General features: G+C 46.4%; 1 protein-coding gene across 1 annotated transcript in view; it reads right to left on the bottom strand.

Moving 5' to 3' along the window:
* SHISAL2A (shisa like 2A) overlaps positions 1-21877 on the bottom strand; it is a gene marked incomplete at its 5' end in the record, with an annotated part of 92506 nt that overhangs the window by 49681 nt on the left and 20948 nt on the right. Inside the window, one exon of the mRNA XM_025206656.1 lies at positions 18394-18533. Within this exon, the coding sequence (XP_025062441.1) occupies positions 18394-18533 (140 nt within the window). The remainder of the gene's footprint in view (positions 1-18393; positions 18534-21877) is intronic.

Below are 21877 nucleotides of genomic sequence, written 5' to 3'. Positions count from 1 at the left end.
TGTCTCATAGACGTAGCAAACCAGGGTCTGTCTCCACTGCCCTACTAAGGACCCCACAACAGCACATCAGATCTACACCAAGACTTGCAGAATCCAGCTGCCTTTATTTGGGTTTTGTCTTTATTTCTGAGCGTTTTGGGCTAGCTGAGCAGTCATGGTGATTCAAATATGAGTTAGATTCTCAGAGCCCTTCCCCCTGCTCTGTACTATCTTCTCATCCCCGGGGACACCAGGCCGGCCGTCCCTTCATCACCTTACCCTTTGCAATGTCTTAATTCCCCCCATGGAAAGCAGCCTCTGCTTGTAAACTGAGGGAGGGGGAGGGAGTGCTCATTCAATCCCCATTTATGCATATGTGAGGCTTATCCTGTAATGTCTTTTTTCATGGCGGAGAAGAGACAGTTTTAAGGCCCCATCTGCAATCAGCATTAAGGGTCACTTTATTAGGACTCCTTGACACAAAGCCCATTGCTCGTCCGGGTTCATTAGCTTGCAGACTAGCATAGACTACGCTGGGTGGTGCCAACACACCAGACCTCCCAGCCTGGAATAACTGGTAAGGGAAGGAGCGCTGGCAACACTGTGCCCTCTGGAGTTGTGGTAGCAGGAGACTGAATCTATTTTCTTGAAGCCACCGTTTCCTGCACAACTTGTTTTAACCTTGCGTGTTTCTTGGTTCGGAGCCTTTGGGTCAGTGCTTTCCTTTCAGATAATCTTGCTGAGACATGACTGAGCCATCAAGGCTGAGTATAGACAGTCAAAAAGCCCAAGGTGGGATTAATTCGATCTTTGCAGGTTTCTCTAAACTGCGTAGATTGAAGCAATGATGACCTGAACTGACTGTTTGCACCTGGGAAAGGCAGACAGAGGCTGCATTGGCCCTGGCCAGAAGGTGGGGGGCGCTAGAGCATGCCTCCCTGCCTGCCCCCCAGCCGGATCCAGGCGTCTGGCCACAGGGGCAGCCCCGCGCCTCTCCCCAGGCTGGCCCGGGATCCCAAGCTGTGGTCTGCACAGCTGCAGGGAGGGAGGGGGTGCAGGTAATTCCCCCCACGGGGCCGGGACAGCGTGAGCCACTGACGTGCAGGGGAGAGGGGGAAAGGAGTCTCCCCTTCTGGGGCCGGCTCCTCGAGCCCAGCATCTGCCCACATAGGGATTGTCTAAACCCTGGGCCCAGCAGGATGCACCGGGCAGTCCTGGGCTCTTGCGCCAGGTAGCGGGACCCAATCCTGCCCTGTACAGAGTGCTCCTGTCCCGGACACCAGGCGCAAGCTCCCCGACATGTGTTACCAGGTGATGATGATCCCCCGGGGGGCTTGAGTGGGGCAATGGGGATGGGAGCACTCCATAGCGGGCAGGATCAGACCTCACTACCTAGCGCAAGCTTCCCAGGCCACCCGCCTTGTCCTGCTGGAGCCCAGCACCATCAGCAGCCAGCAAGAGGAGCCGGGCAGCCCCAGGGGCTTGTGCCAGGTGGCGGGGCCCAATCCTTCTTTCTATGGAGTTGGCCTGGCTAGGTAGGGAAGTGAACCCACCCCCCACCCGCCTCCGGGACCTGGCCTCCCAGCTGGAAAGACCTCAGTTCGGGGGGCCAAGATTGGGTTAGGGGGCTTCATTCCCCCCTTCTGCACCTCAGTGATGTGTGCCAGCTCAGTCACATGATGACGGGGCAAATCACCCCCCACAGCTGGGCAGAGCAGGGCTGGCCAGGGGAAACCCCCCAGGGGCTGGGGGACTGGGTCATAACTTGAGTCGGGAGGGGGCCTGGGACAGAAGCTCCATGGACCGGTTCAACCTAAATCAGTCAAGTCTGATACTACATCCACCCAGGGTTATCTTAAATGGGGTTTGGCCATTTTGAAACCAGTTTATGTGTACTGAACTTCTGTTCGGTGACAGCTTTAAACTGGTTTCTGATCACTTATACTGGCTTATGTGTAACTTCTGTCCGTAGCCCAAGTGTTGGAAGCTCCCCCCAAGTTGCACTACCAGTCCTAGAGAAAGCCAAGCTCTATGATAACGCAGTAAGAGTGATAAGTAACAGTGACAATTATAACTGTAGGATGTATTTTCAGTTCATTCAGCAAATTTCAGATTCTTGGGAACATTTACTTCAAACCCAAACAAAATGCTTCATTGAGGGGGGTGGGGGCTGCGGGGTTTAAGAACAGTTTCAAGATGAACGTGCTGTTCCAAATGACTATGCAGGCATTTCATTTGAAAATGTCAAAATGAAACACTGAGGTTTCATTTCTTTCAAGTAAAGCTACTTACTGAACTCAGGCCAAACTCAGGATCATTTTGGTTCCCCTTAAACTGCATGTTTTGGTGTATTTCCTTTATGGCAAAATAAACTCAGCCCCCGCTGTACTCACAGCTACTAGAAAAACCTTAAAGCACCAAGGCAGCATATTTCATAACTTGCTGACTGCTATTTTTGGATAAGCATGAAAATCGAGGATGAAACAAAACAAGGAATCCTCACAAAATGGTGTTGGACGATGTCTCGAGGAGAATGGATGCAGCTGCATCGTCCAACACCATTTTTCAAACTCAAGAAGAGAACACAGGTATATTAAAGCTTATTCTGTACACGTTTCTACACTCATACATATATGCACATTATATGCACTTGAATCAATAGCTACATTTTCAAGGCTTGTATTAATTATTAAATGTACGTATTGTTCTTGCTGACTACCAGGGCTGAGAAGCTCAAGAGCCTGAGCAAATTAGCCTGAGCTAAAACCCATGAGTCCCTGTCTCCCTTGGGCTCCTTTAACAACCCCAGTCCAGAGAATGCCGAAGGGTGGCCGGCACGGTGCGTATACTGTAGTGATGGACATGTTCTGATTGCTTTTGTGCACTTTAAAGTCTTAGGGCAGCTGCCATTTAGTGAGGCTGGAGGCAATAGTTGGTTAGTTGCCCAACTCCTACCTTCCCCAGTCATTCAGAACAAAAGTCATTCATATGGAAAGCACCTGGTCCTTAGGCTACGGGAAAGCATCACAGGAGGCAAGTTTAAATCCAAGCTATCCCGTACAGCTCTTTCTTTCTGAAAAGCCTTTGCTTGACTCAGCCTGTAGAGCAGAAGGTGGAATTCTGCTTCCCTTTGTGCATTTAAATGGAAGTTTTCTAGCCACACAAGTGGCAGTCTTGGTACTTGGGCGCAGGTAGTGATTCAAAGTCCCCTGCCTAAGGGTGCAGCCGGGTACGGTACATACACAGCTACGTATGCATGTACCTTGGCATAAGATCAGGAAAAGGGGAATGGAAGGGTCCCAGTACCTGAGTGGTGAGGGTACTCATCCAGGACCCGGACACCTGGGTTCTGGGACCCTTCCCCCGGATGGCGTTTCAATCGGCATCTCTCTGACTTGTCAGCATCTAAGCATCATACTGCAGTTTAAGTGTTACCTGGCCCTTGCTTCACCAATACTTCTGAGGCTGCCTCTTGTATTTAATAGTCAGCCGCTGTCTACTTTCTCCCATCATTGATATCAACACTTTCTGGGGAAGCATTTCAGTTTTGGTGAAACCATTCTTTGATGGAAAACTCTTCCACTGAAATTTTTCTTAACCAGCTAAGGCGGAACGTGCGAAAGAACAGATGTGAACAACAGCAACGTTAAATGAAAAAAAGAAAAACCCCACAAGGAAATGACCAATTTTTATTAAGGTGCTGCTTTCACATATGCTTGCAAGGCAAACTAGCACGTTTAGCTACAGAAGGATGTATTGGCTGTGTAAGGACACCTCAAAACAACAAATAAACAGCATTAGGATGGTGCATTGAGGAAGCTTGAAAGAAAGTAGGCTGTCCAGTATAGAGGCCGTGTTCTGCTCTGACATACACCTCCGATCTCACTGGAGATGAACAAGTAAGAGCAAAAGTTACACCAATCATTTAGGAACATTTGGCTGAATGTGCAAATCAAGATACACCATTGCTCCAGTACAATATCTGCTCACTGACGGCTACATGAATCTCAAAACCAGGCACAGCTTCCTGCTGGCCCTTGGATATTAGTGGTAGTCACAGCTGTCTGGAAGAGTCTGTCAGGTTCCCAGGACCGGCTGTCACAGTCCAGCTTGCGGCTAACAAAATCTCTCCTGAATCCGTTCGGTGCCATTGATGGACTGCTTTGGTTGGTGCCTTCTAAAGGATGTGGTTCAATGCCTGGAAAACAGCAAACCCAGCTTAGATTTACACCACGACAACACGGTTTTATTAATAAAAGTTGTTCCTGCTCATTGTGGGTGAAATTCTCCCCTCTGCAAGGGACCAGCATGCATCGCTCAGTTGGGATCTAAGTGGTTCCTAAATACTCAAAATAGGACCTAAGCGGGATTTAAGTGGGGCATCAGTCTTGTGCTGGCCTTCTGCACAAAGCTGGATTTCCCCCTGCATGCAATTAAGACCAGAAACACAATGGCACACGGGCTCAAAGGACATAGGTAATTGCATCAAAGCCGATAGTTTCTCTGCAGATAGGGTCTCTGACACTGTAACACAAACTTCCAAGTTAAGCTATGCATTTTATTCTTATGTACGATACAATCTCATACATTTGTATGCATAATCCTGAAGGAGTCCAAGTTCCTTTACAACATATATATTCTAGGCAACCAAATTGCTCCACCTGTATTTGAAATGTAGCTCCCTCTCAAGTGACATTCAATGAGCAGCCCGCAGTAACCACATACCTCCGTGCCAGAGAGGCAGTGAAGGATGCCAGTTGAAGCTTTTATATGGGCAAAAAAAGCCATGACCTGCTGTGAAATGTGGCCAAAATGCGTGGGCTATCTTGACTTTTATTATGGAAATCACAGTGTGAAATCATGGTTTTATGAGTAGATAGCGACCCTGGCAGCATGCTGCATCCTAACACATGCTGGGATAGTGTCTCATTATTGACTCTAAATGCCCAGACCTGCTTTTAGCGGCACCCTGGACTATCTTGGGTGATTCTGGCAGCGAAAGGCCCTGCAGAAATTTCAAAACTGTGCCAAATTGCTTGGCCAGCTTAAAATAAAACAAAATGTGCAGCATATTTTTCTTTAACATAGTTTCTGCTCACCACCATCATCACCCCTCCAGATTTCTTGTTAAATGAAAGGACAAGAGGAAGCACAGGGGACTGATAACGGCATACAGTGTTCCCATCTCATATTCATTGATTCTCATGCAACCCAGGGTGGTAGTGACTGAAATGGCCCAGGCCAGGTTCAAACCAATGGATGTGTGAGTCCGTGTCACAAAATAGCCACCAGCGTGTGAGGAACCCAACAGAGAAACGGAGGAGCAAATGGACATCTCTTGACCCCAGAGAAGCCCCTTTCAAGATAGAAATGAAGGTGAAATAATGTGAAGAAACTTGCAGCGCTGCAGCTCTTGCTGCAGTTGTTGCAGGGATAAACAGAGGGTTTTGGTCTCTTGAGCTGTTAATCCAGCACTTCCCATCAACATCAAATACAACAGGAAAAACCCTTAAACCTATTTTATTTATATATATGCTACAGAAGTTAGAGCTGGAAGGGACCTCCCCAGGTCATCTACTCCATCCGCAGGCTCTGAAGCAGGATTTGGTGCACCCAGACCGGTCCTGACGATGTCCGTCTCCCAATGAAGGGGATTCCACAACTCCCTGTACAGTCCTCACTGTCCTTCTCATTAGAAAGTCCTTTTCCTGATATCTATCCTAAATCATCTTTGCTGCAAATGAAGATTATTACTTCTTGTCCTATCGCCTACACAAGTGGAGAACAACTGATCGTGGTTCTTGACAACAGCCTTTTACAAGTTTAAAGACTGTTAGCAATCTTCTTTTTTTCTAAATTTAAGCAAACTCCATTTTGTCGACTTGTCCTCGTCAGCCATGTTTCCTAAACCTCTTATCACTCTTCCTGTTCTCCTGGGGAAATTCTCCCTTCTGCAAGGGACCAGTATGCATCACTCAGCTGGGACTTTGTCTACAACGTTCGTCAAGTGTATAGCTCAAAACTGGACCTCGCACGTCAGCTGAGGCCTCAGCAGCTCCGGGGGGAGTGGAACAATTGCTTTCCATGTCTCTCATGTTGTCATTCCTGTCACTAAAACCCAGAATGGCGTTTGTCTGTTTTGCAGCTGCATCTCATAATTGATTCATGTTCTGTCCGTGGTCTAGCAGCAATGCAGTAATGCCAAGTATTTCCCATCTTCTAGGCGTGCATTTGATTTTGCCTTCCTAAGTGTCGTACACTGCACCTGTCTTTACTGAATTTCGTTTTGCTGATTTCAGACCAGGTCTCCCATTTATCCAAATGCAAGCCCTTGCAACCCCGGCCAGCTCCGTGCCTCCCACATCTTCCAGGAGTAGTCTCTATGCCCTCATCCAGATCTTTAATGAAAACAAGGAATAGAAGAAAACTCAGGCCTGATCTCTGCAGAAGCCCACTTGAAACCTCCCCTGCTTTCCTAGTGAACCACTGATAACTACTCTTTGGGAACAATTTTTCATTCAGTTGTACACACACCTTGTACACCACATCTCCAGCTCCCCTTCTATCCATTAAGGCAATTATCTTGTCAAAGAAGATCGTTGGATTGGTTTAACGCCATTTGTTCTCTCTAAACCTATGATGACAGTTTTTTATCGCCTTCTTTTCTTTCAGGTGCTTCTAAATTGATCATTTAATCATTTGTTCTGGTATCTTTTGAGGCATCAAAGTTGGGCTGACTGAGCTGTAATTCCTCAGGTCCTTCTTTTTAATTGTAGGTACTGTGTTTCCCCGTCCCCAGGCCTCCGGGACCTCCTCTTGTCCTCCATCAGTTCTCAGAAATAATCACCAACGACTCAGGAATTGTTCCTGCTAGTTCCTTAAGTATGCTAGAGCGAATGTCTGTCCCTGCTGACTTACTTGGATATGTCTATCTCAGTATTTTAACCTGCTGTTTCCCTATTCCAGCCTCCACTTTTCCCCTCTGGTTAAAATTAACTGCATTTAAGTCGAGCAAAATAAAGTAGCTGGTCTTTTCATGAAGCAAGCAAGAAAGAGACACTGAATGCTTCGGCTTAAGTCTTTGGAAATGCGCTGCTTGGCAAATTGCTGTGTCTATGAAGCAGGTGTATGGAGAAAAGGGTCCATACTGGGAAAGGTTTACCAACCTGGTGGGAACAGTGAAGTAGACGGGTGAACTCTCCACATGCAACAAAGCCCATCATCTGCTGTGAAGTTTTCTCCCAGGAAGCAAAGAGCTGCAGTGACAGATGGACCTTGGCTGCATCTACAAGGTAGGGGCTGCTGCCACGTTAGCCAGGCTGGCAGCCTCTGGGGCAGTCGGGTGGGCAGCCCTGTACAGCAAAGCCAAACCCACTCTGGGGCTTTGCTGGCAAATCTCCACGACTCTGGGGTTTCACTCCCCAGCGGACAGAGCTCTGTCGGCATCACTTGGGAGTGCAGACACGGGCTTTGACAGACCCAGGTTATGGTCCAGGCTTTGGGGGATAGTTCCTGCCACTGTGGGTCAGCTCTGGGCCATCATGGGTGACAGTAACTGGTGACAGCCAGCCTTTGCAAAACGAAAGATAAACAAAAAATGACAAGCATGGCAACTAAAGGAATTGAAACTCTGAAAAGCAGGGAGGGGAGATGCCAACATGGGCCCACACGTTCCTCCTGATTGTGACCCACGTATTCACTGAGGTTCAGAAAAGCTCAGGTAAGTTCCCCAAATCCTCTCCCTTTATCCCACCCTTTTCTGTTTTTGCAACCGCCTTTGGTCCTGCTTCGTTCCACACACATCAGAGAGCAAAGTGCCTATGCACTGAGGCGAGGTCTTCCCATTTCCAGCCTTAATGGAAACCCCACAAGAAATACCTTACAAAAGTCAATCTTGGTGGTATTTCTGGCCCTGCTTTGCAAATGTGAGGCTCAGATCATCTGCAATGAGCAGCAAAACTCTGAGGTCCATATTCCAACTCAGCCAGAGCATCTCAAGAGCCCCCCTTCACTAATTAGCAGCCACCCTATCTTTATCATTTTTTCCTCCTCATCTTCTTCATAAGCAATGGTACTTAACAAGCAACACTTCAGAGCACTGCACAAATATTAGTCTTCACAATAGCCTTGGGAGGAAGGCAGGTATGATTGTCCCTAGCACGCAGCCAGGGGAAACTGAGGCAGGAGGGTTAAGTGACATGCTCATGGGCACACAAGGAACTGGTGTCAGAGCTACTGGTAGCACCCAAGAGATCCTAACGCCCAGTCCAAGATCTCTCTGGTATGTCTTACTGCCTCAGAGTAAATCACAGACAACAGCAAGCTTTTACCTTCAGAAGCTGCTTAAAGGTCTCCTGAGCGACAGACACTTAAAACTGAGCTCATGATATCATGAAAAAGCAGCAGAGACTTGCTTAATTTATGTAAAGAGGACTTGCTATTGCCAGGATCCCTTTCACTCCTCCCATGGCATTATTCTCCTGCATTTACAGCAGCAGGAAGCTATGGTCTTGGGCCTCAGTGTGACCCGTGTGTCAGAATGAGATTTTTTTCATAATGTTTCAACAAAGCCAAACAACAGCTTCCTTCTTGCTGCTGGTGAAGTGGCCGGCACAAGCTGAGGCTCCCAGGCCTCACGCAGCAGCTTGCTGGGTGGGACGGGAGACGAGGAAAGGCAGATTTGCTGCTTGTGTGTGTCCCTCGCTATTCTCAGCACAATTACTGAGCCCGAAAGGTTCCTTCCCTTCCTTTTGAAAGACACTGCTGGTTCATGGCTGTGTACGCATGCAATGCTCTTTAGCCACGACCTTTCTTCAGAAGCCGAATGAATGTTTTGTGCCATCTCGAGTCCTCGGTAGTATTCATAAATTCCCTCTCAAGGCCAAAGTACAGCTTGTCTGTCCTGGTTTGCATTTTCAGTGCTTCTGCCTGGGTGTGAGAGATGAGCAGCTTCATCTTGTCCACAGACTGCAGCATGAAACTGAGACAGGCCGAGACACTTCAGTCTTTGCAAGGGTCCCTCTCCGTGCCTCTGTGGGACACGGCACACTCAGGAAGCAGAGCAATGCTAAACTATTCCCATCCATCTAGCGCAGGGTCCTCCCAAACAAAGTCAGGTTAGCTGCCCTGCTGGTAAGCACCGAGACCCCCTGACCAGACCAATAATGTAATGACAGCATCAGAGGACCCCTATCCCTCTCCGCGTCATCGGCAATCCCTCGCAGTTGAGGAAGACCGTCTTCCATGCTTGCCTTATCCGTGGTCCCAAAGACGGCTGGCGAGGCCAATCTGGGATCGACAGGTCCTAATACAACTCGGGCACGTGTTTCCACGTGGGGCGGGTGGCTCTGGATTCTCGGTTCGGTCTGCAACACACTGTTTCTGCCGCTTTTCCGTCTCCTGTTGTCGTCACGAGATTTCAAAGTGCTGAGATCCTTGCAGCAGGTTCAACAGACAGGTTCCTCTCGCTTTATGCTGTGCATGCGTTCCTGGAAAACGGCGCGTAACTCGAATTCGCATAAAGGAAATCCACTTTACAAAGGAACAAATAGGGATACGTTGCAAGACCTCGCCTGGACTGGCCCCCGGACACATTTCTATCACTTTTACAAGACAATTTTGGTACTCACCGATGGCAGGCAGTGCACACAAGCATAGGGGGGTGGTGGATGTTTAGTCGGTGGGAAGAGAGGGTGGTGAAGGCTTCACTGATGGACCAGGGAGAGGGGTAGGAGATCAGCTAGCGGGACGCTTAGAAGCCAGAATGGGGATGGCAGCTACAGAAACACGCGTCGCGGACAGCGAGCGAGGAGCACAGATCCACACAGGAGACTATATTGTGGTGCGCGTCACTCCCACAATGCACCACAGAGTAGCAAACTGCGGACAGCCAATCGCATACGAGCGAATTTATCTTGCACATAACGAATTTTTGGTATAAAAAGGGTCATCGCATAAGAGGGAATTCATACATAGAGAACCCGCATAAAGTGAGAGACACCTGCACCGCCAAGAAGGAGCTCTCCTGGCTGAATCAAGCAGAGCCACTGACACAGGGGTCACCGGTGCCTAAATCGGTTGTCCCTTTTTGGTTGTTGCCATCCTTCAAAATCCGTCATTTTGAAAAATGACTCTGCTCCTCTGATCTGCTCTCCAGAGACCCAAGGGTGCAGGATGCGGGGAGAGGGGATAGGATGGACGGAAATGTCACCGTACCTATTTCATGACAGCTTGGGTGGCATCTAGTCCAGTGCCTCCGGTTTTAACATAGAGAACTCCCTCTAGTCTCACTGTCTAAAAGACAAAAACAGTGCACGGTCAAACAAACAGCAGCATACATCTCTGTTACAAGAAAGCAACACCTGGGGCTTACCCCCCAGCCCACTGCAGGGAACCCCCCAGCCCCCTCCAGCTATGGGGGAAATGGGCTGGCTGGCTTAGGGGGCAGGTCTTTTCCTCTCTAATCTGTATAACCCTGTAATGCAGGGGCAGGCAATTATTTCTGGCGGAGGGCTGCTTACTGAGTTTTGGCAAGCATGACAGGCAGCCAGGGGCTGATAAATATTAATTTTCTACATTTTTAGGGGCCCTGCGGACTGGACAGAATGGCCTGGCGGGCCGCATTCAGCCCCCGGGCTGCATTTGGCCCACCCCTGCAGTGTAATGACTGGGTGACAGATGCTACAAGGGCATAAACACCAGGATGGAGAGGAGTTATTCAGGGTGGTTCAGAGTATAGCATGATATCCAAAGACCAATTTAGTCTTAGTTTTGTTAACAGTGAGATCCATTAAACTGGAGAACAGTTTCCTAAAGGACCCGGTAGAATCCTTCTTGCTTTCCCGATGCAAAAGTGGATTGGGAGGATTAGTAGGGAATGTTATAATATTAATTAGCACTTCCAAAGTACTGTCCACCCTGCAATCTCAGCATGCCTCATAATGAAAGCTTCACAATCCCGCAGGAAAGCAGGGAGCTATAACCCCATTTTGCAAACAGATTTAAGGGAAGATTTTCAAAGACAAAGATGGCCGTTAAGCACCTATTTGGCTGCAAAGGAAACTTGAATTCTCACATTTCTTAAATGCCAAGTGCCTGTCTTCACAAGCCTAATAATATTATTTTAATATTGCTGCTGGGTGTACAGTGGCATGGGTTTAAGGACAAAAATTGAAAACAGGTCTATCCAGTGGCACCATGCTGACATCCACGTAGATCATCGGCACAGTTTGAGCCTTTAGGGCCACAGCACAGACTGAGAGCACTTGAAGTCCCTGAGTAACCGGCGGCTGTAGCTGGATGACATCCTCTCCATGGGCCAGAATTAGAAAAAAGTGAGGCATGCACTTTGCCAAAGGTTTCACAGATATTTGCTGACAACAGAGCAGCAGTGATACTCAGGACTCTGAAGGGGATCATGCCCTGGTAGACCCTGACTCTTCAGATCCGAAACCAGGCCAGACATCCTTCTACGCTGTGTCCCCGACCTCTCTCTGTGCTGCCCCAGACTCTTCCTCCCAATCCCACCGTCGTTCCTAGCCAGTCCTACTTTCCACCTCTCAGACATCTCATCCCAGTCCCAGTCTCCTTGCTGTATAAATCCGAGTGCCAGCCTTCTCCGTGCTGCCCACGACTGACACTGAGCCAGTGTCTTGGCCCATCCAAGTCCTCGGCCCATGCTGTGGCTCCTTGCAGGATATGTCTCCCCCCCTCTATCAGACCCATTTCCCTGCTGCCTAGTTCTCATACACTCTTTGCCCAGAGCTTTCCCCTGGGTTTTCATTCAACTGGCATCTCTTTCCCACCTAGTTGGTCCTGGTCCCTGACCTGTATACGCAGCCTGTCCCAGTCCCTCCTTAGCCAGCTCCCGATTCTCAGTCTTACCCTTGCCAGCTTCCAGTTCCAGTTTCCCACAAAGACTCTTTGTTCCCCATCATCATCTACCCGCCCTGCCCTGCAAGGCTGAGAATCGCCCCCCTTCGTTCAAACCAGTTAGCATCGTGCCTGGGCTTACAGGCGAACCATTAAAAGCACAGAAGAGACAAGTAGCACAGGGCAGAAAATGCTTTTCCCATCTTGGGAAAATTTTTGAGGTGTCAAATCTTTGTCTGAAATAAAAAATGGAAAACTGAAATCTCTAAATTTTTCATGAACCCACAATTTGGGGGAAAAATCAATTTGGGTTAAAGTCACAATTTCCTTCTGTTTTTGGAACCCCCTGTTTCAATGTTCACTTCTTCTCCTATTATTATTAACTTACATTTCAAAAGAAGCTGTTTTAAACTGAAAAGCCGTGTTTTATTTTGAACAGGTGGGAATGGGCCACCTGGACAATTTGGAAACATTTTTTCCAAAATATTTTGAACCAAGACTTGTATTGAAATTGTTCCTCTCCAAGGAACATTTTGGTTTCAACCAACGGATAGTTTCCAACAACAACAATATTTCTGACCTGGCGCAGAGATGGGCTTCCCCTGCCCTCTGTCCCAGGGATCTGACCCACGACAGCCCAGAGCTGCCTACAGGTACCTTTACGGGGATGGGGGTCGGCTGGACAGGAGTTCATTCAATGCTGATGGAAACCTTGGGGAACGTAGCTGCTATGATCGACATCGCTACAGAACATGTGTAAAATGCAATCTTGCAATAGGTATATAAACGTGGCAACATTGCAGCCACTTTTCACATGGATTGCATAAAGCACAATCCCAGATTCCTCTGACACCCCACTGCCAGCTTTCAAGTCCTGGCTCCAGGCTGAGGGAGACACTAGAGTTTCCCAAAGAAGTGACTGGTGAGATTTTTTTAACATGGGCAAAACAAGTTATTTTTCTATTAGCCTCATTTTTGGAAAGGGGTGAACTGTTTTAGCTGACCTTTTCCTAATAAAAACAGGAAGACTGTTGAAGAAGGCACCCAGTCTGGAAAACTTCAGCAGAGACAGTGAAAATATGGCAAAGTTACAAGCAGCTGAAAAGAGGGTCTTATAATTGAAAGTGTCAAGCAACCTTAATAACAGGTAGTGTTATCAGAGATTAGTTCAAAAGCTAATAAGCAGAGTTTCCTGAATTCTGGGAACAACTTGTTCTGGACCTAAATGAATCCAGCTAGTTCCACTGTGCTGATAAAAAGAAAGTGTGAGCGTTTGGGTGTTTTTTAATTACTAGTAGTTGAATGCTCAGCATATCTCTATAATGGTCTATAAGGAGTCTTTATAAAAGGAGGGCAAGGAAGTCAGTGGGCTGTTTTTCAAGGTGAGCTTTTCCTTATGAAATGAAATGATGAAGTCTTCCTTATTTAGTCCATCACATTGCTTTGTAAGAGCAACAAACAGCTCAGTGGTCCTAAATATCCTTCTTCTCCAGGCCTTACCAGTGATTTATAATGCTGCAGTTCCCTCCAGACTCCATCAAAGAGGTCCCTGTCTGAAGGTGGCTGTTTTAAAAGACAGTGTTGGCTCCCACTGGAAAATGTAATGCACCATAACTGCTTTGCAATGGGATGGGATGGACCGAGAGCAATGCCCCAGCTCCCACGGGCAGAAAGAAAAGGCCTCACCATGTAACAGAGCTATTTACAGTGTCAAGGGCCAGACTGTGGTTAGGCATATGGAGGGACACAAAGGATAGAGAGGAAAAGGGCCCGCTAGCTACTCTTTCACACTGTGACACCAGTCACCATTGCACCTGTAGTGCTAGGCATGGGGGAGGACAACCGTGCTCTCTATCCCTTTCCCCACCCGCTGACCAGGAGCGGGAAGCCTATCCTGCACCTTCCTACAGGGCAGCACAGCAGCCGCGCTGCACCATACCCCTTCTTCCTGCCCATCCACCTGCCTGGTGCCTCTCCTCCCTGCCCATTGCTCACTCAAGCTGCTTAGCATCCTTCCCCCTCCACTGCTGCAGCACTTGCCATCCCGCCATCGCTGCACACACAGGGTCTGCTGACTCCCTGGGTCTGCATTTGTGTTAATTGTGCATTGCTAATTTGGGCTAATTGTGCATGGGGGTAGTTCAGGGTTTCAAAGGCAACATAGCATGCAACTGAATTCCCTTCAAGCATCCCCTGCCAGGGCGAAGAGACTGTTCAGAGTAACTCTCTGGGTTGGAAAGGTTTGGGTCCTTCTTTTGCCCAGAGAGGAGAAGACCTCTTTGGCTGCAGGGCTAAGCTGCCCTATGGACAAGGAAGACAAGGACACAGGCAAGGGGAAATGAAGCCATACATAACAGCAGAGAGAGGCACAGCTTCTTACAGAGGTATTATTGCTCAGACCAAAGAGTCAGCCGGACTACTTGAAAAGAAAGGAAGATCCAGGGCCACTGGCCTGGGACTTGGGAGCACAGGGTACAATTTCCTGGTGTGTAACAGGCTTCTAGTTGGGAAGTGTCATAGGGCCAGACATATAAAGGTATTGAAATCAATGGGAATTGGGTGCTCTAGGTGCTTTTAGGGTTGTTGGTTGTAGCTGTGTTGGTCTAAGGACAAAGGCAGGCAAGGTCTTTAGGTAGATGTGATATCTTTTATTTTATCGAGTAGTTGGAAGAAAGTTCTTTGCAAGCTTTCAGGTGCAATCACCCTTCTCCAGGCAGCGATGCTTTTAAACTCCCAGGAGATGCCCATCTGTATCCTTAGGTACATTCATATTTTTCTAAAATATGGCCTTCCTTCAGGGCCATAGCTCTCCATCTGTAAAATGGACGCGGCTAGCACTTCCCTACCTCGAGGAGAGTTGTGAGGAAAGGCTGCAGGGCACTCAGACACTGGGAATGGAGCATCTAAAGTCGCTAAGACAGAGGATTAACTCATGGGCTGAATCCTTGGGAACCAAAGGGAGGGTCCGGTGCAGATGTTCCCATAGGCTCTTTTGGCCAAATATTTATTAGGTGATTGGCTGCTGTCGCAGGGGGCTGGACTTGATGATGATGACCCAGAAGGTCATGTCAGTATTTGAAGCAGAGTATGAACGCCAGGCAAATAGGAAACTAAGATCCAGAACTGTAGGCTGCAAAAGAAAAAGCAGTGATAGGGAAATAGAGAGCAAAAGTTGCTGTTTTTTCATAAATCCTGGGCCGGATTCAGATCTGTGGGGAGAAAGCGCTCTGGGCCAGGAGCTGTCCCTCTGCTTTGTGTTTGCACGATGCCTCATTCAGAGCGGTCTGGAGGCAGGAGCGCAGCAATACCAATAAGAGATCGTTTCCATCACTATGACTCCACTAACTCCAAAGTAATCCCTCCGGACTGACATCAGCCTAAGGGAGAGTGGAATTGGGCTGGGTGCCCTAAAATCTTGATCGTGGATTAATGCACTAACTCTTTTTTGCATTTAACAGTACTTGATAATCCTGGGGAACTTTATTTAGTATCTCTACTTAAATAGGCTAAGCCAGTCATTCAATATTAAATAAAGGGGCAGATTCCAGCTGCCCTAGCTCTCTGCAGAGCTTGGTAGTTGATTATGGGCCGTATTTACAAGGTTTTTCTGTTTGTCGTCTGATTTACAACCAATCTTGGAATGATTTTTGTAACGATTCAGTAATTCCCACATTTTATTTTCCAAGGGACTGTCAGCGAGTTCACAGAAGAATGACAAGTTTCTTAGCTAACACAGCAGCAGAGACATACAATAAATAACTGCTTGTCTACTGAAATCTGAAAGTGTGACTGGGCCCATACCTCCTGAATGTACCAGAAGAAAAAATAGTCCTTTTTATAAGCTAGCATTTTTCTACCAACTGCAGAAACAAGAGCGCTGCTCACATCCCGTGGGTGATGCAGATATATGAAAGCATGACTGAAGGAGCTCAGGAAAAATGGAAATGAGCTGAGTTCATAACTAAAACTCAGTGTGATCTGAACCTCAAACTCACCTGTAGTTTCTCAAAGTCAGTTGGGTTTTTTTATTCCATGGATCTGATTTTGCTGTGATAAGGATGGGAAGAGTTGAGATGCCGGGAGAGAGGCTGTCCTTACTGCTCCTTTCATCCGAGACAAGCTATCTAGCAATCTTGTCAGAGGCTGATCTTGCTTGGCTTCAGGCCCAGAGAAGCCCAGATACGCTGGAGGGAAGCTTTCTAGCTTGTCAATGATATGTCTCAACTTTTTCAAACATCTCTCCTCCCTAGCTGCAAAGTTGGCTTTGGATTTCAACACAGGCCATTTTACCAGACTGTAAAGTAATCAGTATTGAAATGTGGAATAACCGCCACTCGGAGCAGCCCCAGATCCGAAATAAAAGCAGCAAGGCAAAAACAGAAAGGGAGAAAAGACAAAAAAATAAAACCCATCTAAGTACAAAACAACACAACCTGGAAGCAATATGAAATACAGCCGGTACAGAAACGCCACGCGGGTTATAGCCATGTTGTAAAAGTTCCCAAGGTACATTTATATTCTCCTCAAACACTTGTCTGGGCAGCTTTGGGCAGCCCACCTAAAGCTTTATTTCAGCTTTCTCACTCCATCAGGTAGATGTCAACGTTTCAATTTGCAGGTTAGGAACAAGTGACTGAATACGTGACTTTCCCCTCTGTCCCCTTCTTCGTCCCACATGCCCAAGGAGGGTTTTTGCATATCCCAACTAATCTGTAAACTGTTTTCAGGAATACAGGCATGCTCTCTGGAGTATGAAATCAGGGGAGCAAATGCTGGTCTAAAACAGAAATCACGGGCGTGTATGTTGGTAGGAAACAGGACACAAGTTCACGTAACATTTTTGATGTGGTTAGTCTGATATTTGCTAATAGGTCACTGCAGGAATTGATCCTTTTGCCATGGTACTGCGGGCCTCCCAAGCACATCCAGTCAAATATTTTGATATGAGAACTTGCAGATCTTCCCAAAAAAAACTGTTATATTTTTCATGAAATGTTTTCTATTTTTTCAACCAGTTCCATTTACAAAGCACAGGTAAATACACTCAAGACCTCCTTGCAAGAGACCAAACACCATATTCCTGTTTTGGGAAAAGCATTACTGAGCAGGTACAAAAATTAGGTTTCAACATTTGGGAAGTCCTGAAGAAAGAGATGCCTCTTGCCTCTCTTTAGAGACAGGCAAGGGTGATCTTTGCTGGCTGGTCCAATTCTGCGTTGTTCTGGCTCATGTACATGTGTACCGACACTCTGATAACACCTATAAAATCCCTATTGCAATGGGTTGCCAAGGGAGTCTTCTTTAGTAAAATCAATAAGAGCTGCTTTTTTAAGCTCAGCTCTTTGACGATGGCACCTGCCTGCAGGCACAGATTCCTTTCGCACAAATACACGTGAAAGTGTTACAGTGCCAGGGGGGTGCGCTCTTCCAGCGGTGGTCTGCTAAACCAGCGGTTCTCAATCTTTTTTGTACAGGACCCTTGTATAAGCATCAAGGGCCAGTCCTGGCCCAGGAAATAGTTTAAATAGAAAACAGCGCCCTGGCCCTGCTGGTGCCCCTCGCTCCCGGCCCACTGTCCCCGGCCCTGGCACCTGCAGTGTATGGGGTAGGGGGAGCAGCCCTTACAGACTGGAGCTCTGCCAGCCTGCAAGGGAAAACCCAGGTTCCCACATTTTTCCCCTTTAAAGAAGAATCCCTTTTTAAAGTGTTTTGATCCATTTTTAAAGTTTGTTCGCGACCCTTTCATACATTCCCGCAACCCACTTTTGGGTTGCAACCCACGGGTTGAGAAACACCGTGCAAACAGCTCGTTCTGCTGGGTTCTGAAACACAATTTGTGCACGGCGGCAGGGAGCTGCTAGAAGCACAGCAATAACTCCCGCGCCTCGAAGAAGAGATACTTGAAGACACATATCACAGGGAAAACCTGTGATCACCTGGGGTTTTCACTGGGAGCTGCATGTATACCCTCTCTCAAGACTTCTGCCACTCGTGTAAAGGCTTTACATCTCTATTGACATGCCCAGAAAATCCTGATCAAATCCTGCCTCACTTCTAAACACACGAGGCCTCTTTCTGCAATGAGGATTTATCTGTTGTACCCATCTGTTGTTCTACAATCTCAAACCATTCATGTTATGACTCCTTCATTATGGACAAAAGAGGTGATGTTGAGTTTTGATGTAAATCTCATTCAAAACATGGGATACCACCAGAGTCGTGCGACTTCATCTAGGACAGGGGTGGGCAAAATGTGGCCCACGGGTCGGATGCGGCCCACCAACCCATTCTATCCGGCCCGTGGGGCCCCTAAAAAATTAGAAAATTAATATTCATCTGCCCCTGGCTGCCTGCCATGTGGCCCTCGATGGCTTGCCAAAACTCAGTAAGCGGCCCTCTGCCCAAAATAATTGCCCGCCCTTGATCTAGGAGCATTAATAACCACCCTCCGAAAGGAATGCCTTGGCCAATTCAGTGATGGAATAACTGTTTATCTCTACAGGAGATAATCTGTCAATGCCGACGTAATGAAGCTGATCTTACCTGTCGTCCGTAAGCTTAAACCAGTATCCAGCTTGCTGCGTGGCTTTGTACTGATGAACAAATAACAGAGAACGCACACTGTGATGATAAAAGCAAGCAGGACCACTGCTGCTATTGACAGTCCAACAAGGGCTCCAACACTGAGAAGACATAAAAGAAAGGAATTAAATACATAAAATGGTCTGTGATGGCTGCGAAATACATGGCCAACATGCCATCTGGAGCTCACTTGCACTTAAGAGGGGAAGCAACCATATAATATTACTATAGGCACAGATTTGGGGGGAAATCCATAGTATCCAGGGTGTAAAATGACAGCGTGTCGTTGACCTCGGGGGAACTACACCATTTAACAGCAGCTTGAGGGTTTGGCTCTTAAAGTCTTTATTATGGCATGTGTGCATGTTGGTCTTGATTCAGATCTCACTGCTATAAATCAGAAGTAACTCCACTGAAGCCAATGGAGTGACACCCACCAGTGAGATCAGGGTCTCTCTAGGTGCCACGCATGCTCCCAAATCACTCAGCCACTGGAAACCTGTAGGAAGGGTGCATGCTATACTTGCAAATGATATATTGTGCTGGGACATGTATATTTTCACTGTGGTGTTTTTAAGTGATATTACCCTTAACTTTTTAAAAAGTGCAGAGACATAACTAAAGGCCTGCTAGCACGCAGGTCTATGCGCTGTCCTTTAGAGATGGTGCCTTCACCGGTTCTTTCTAACTCAGTCATGTGAAGAGCTAGGAATAAAGCAGATGCTGCTCCAAAATGTTACACTGGAAAAGGGCTCTCGAGCTCCAGGAAGGTTGCTTAGCGATCCATGCAGCCTCCCCCCATCCTCAACTCCCTTCCCTGATTCAGTGTCTCAGACTGAAAGTTAATTTTCATTGTAAAAAAAAAAAAGTATGCTTACTTTAAAGCTTGGTTGGAGCACATTTGATCCAGTGTATGCATATCTGTCACTGGCTTCTCCCCCTCTAGCACAGAAATGTCTCTAGAACAGGCTAGCAACAGGGGTTTGCATAAAGATTAAATCAGCATAACCCCTTTTAGGTAGCTTGGCAGGGCAGAGTGGAGCACTGCAGTTTTTACCGTGCCTCTGTATAAAGGCAATGTGCTTTAAGGGCAGATCAGTGAAGTGCTTTTCCATCTCTGACCACCTGTCAGGATGCACTGCTGCAAAGGGGCAACACGAGCCTAAAGATTTAGTCATATATGCACAGCAGTGAAGGCATCGGACAACCAGGAACAACATACTGAGGAAGCAGGAACTAAACCACCATGCATAGTACGTCATGGTGCAAACTAACAGAAGGTGAGAGATCACTTCCTTCTACTTCCATACTCGTATACATTGTCTGTCTCAAGAAAAATGAGTGGTTCCTTGGTTCCTGTCATATTGAATGAAATAGTTTGAATGTTTGTAAAGATTGCCCATTAGCCAGTTTCAGGAAGAAGATAGGATCTATCTCCTTATCTAGCTCATTGTTTTGGAGCTACGTGCGAAATGTCCTGACTTCGCCTAAAACCTTAATCTAAATTGTACCTTTAGAAGTTTTTTACAAAGAAAGCAAATGTCCTAAATTCCAAGACATCAAAGCCTAAGGCCTTTTAACCAGACTGGTAAAAAGAAAAAAGTATTTACAGTGATATGGAAGTCTCCCCAAGAATAATTTAAAAAATGCTCAACAAAGGTAATTTCTGTTGATTAAGATCCGAGCCCAAATTTGGGAGTTATGATGAATTGAGTAGGAGGAGCCCAATGACGGCAGCTCACTCAATAAAAACCTGTAACTTACTGTCCCAATTTGGAGGTGACTTCACTTGCAGAACAACGAAGGAAGAATCGCAAGTATAAGGTCAGATTAGATTGATCGCCTAATCAAGCCTCTCCGTGAACACGAATCTCTTAGTTCACGCTGAAGCCGCGGAGCGCCCGAAAGGGACTGAAGGAAGGGGACGTAGTCCTATCACTGGTGAGCCCAGCTCATTGAATCGTATTGCTGAGGCCAGCCTATTGAACCGTACTACTGAGGCCAACCCATTAAATCGTACTACTGAGGAATGAAACCATATTTTGGTATTTGGCTTCTCGGAATTCTAGGATTGTAAGTATATTATGAAAAATAACAGTATTGATTCAAATTTAACTTTTAGTTGTAATTGTAGTTGTTTTTGTAACACTAATTCTTATAGCATTGTTTGGGAAGGAAGTGCATTCGGAGCATTGTTTCTGATATATGTAATTATTGTGTTTTTAATGTTTGTGGTGTTTCTTAAAGCTAAGCAGTGTTATATACGTAGCAAAGAGTTTTAAAATAAAATTGTGTTGTATAAATTAAGTGTGTAATCATTGTGAAATCGTGCAATCAGCTAACTACTCCCCCAGCCAGCGCATCAAAACGAATCAGTAAATTGTGTGGGATTTTCTCTATTCCATAACCCACTAGAGACATTACTCAACAGATTTTTTTGAAATTACCTTTGTTGAGCATTTTAAATTACTCTTGGGGGGACTTCCATATCACTGCAAATACCTTTTTCTTAGCAATTTGGTTAAAAGGCCTTAGGCTTTGATGTCTCGGAATTTAGGACATTTACTTTCTTTGTAAAAAACTTCTAAAGGTACAATTTAGATTAAGGTTTTAGGCGAAGTCAGGACATTTCGCACGTAGCTCCAAAACAATGAGCTAGATAAGGAGATAGATCCTATCTTCTTCCTGAAACTGGCTAATGGGCAACCTTTACAAACATTCAAACTATTTCATTCAATATGACATCCCCCCGTGCCCATTAGGCAGTTTGATTACAATTATATTTCATTACTAAGCCTTACAAACTTATTATGATGATTCCATGACAACATACACAAAATTAATTTTCCCAAAATGATTAACCCAAACAATCCTATGATGCTTATTATAACATATATCACCCATTTTCCCGAAAATACAGTCTTTATAGTGTTCCATAGTTGTTGTCCTATCGATCCTATTTCATGTATAGTAGATTTAACACCATTCCCCACTGCATTTCCAATCGTGGCTAGTCCTTCTAACACCGAAGCTGATGGTGCATTGAGGATCTTGCTGGCGTTAAGTAATTTCAAGTAAGTAATGTGTTCTCCATAGTCCTTTGACAACATCACTAATTGTCCAGTTTCCAAGTTAAACGATATATGAGTCAAATTTAATCCCTGCAAGTCAACGTCCCACGTAGATACTTGGGAATGCACCTTATTCTCCTCAGTCGTGCTCCAATGATCTGCAGCGATCCACGGGATACCTGTTTTGGACCAAAGTACTACCTCCATACTGGAGTGTAGATTATTAATTTTTGGCTCTATTATGCACACACATTTCCTTGCAAATGTGTCTCTCCATAACTGAGCTCCAGGCTCACAGGGTGAGTTTTGAGGGATATTATATTTTATTTCCATTATTTCCCCTGTATCTCTCCAGAACTGACCCTCTTGCTTAC

The sequence above is a fragment of the Alligator sinensis genome, unplaced genomic scaffold (genome assembly GCF_000455745.1).
Source record: "Alligator sinensis unplaced genomic scaffold, ASM45574v1 scaffold172_1, whole genome shotgun sequence".
Lineage (NCBI taxonomy): Eukaryota > Metazoa > Chordata > Crocodylia > Alligatoridae > Alligator > Alligator sinensis.
This window is presented reverse-complemented; position numbering and strand designations above follow the sequence as displayed.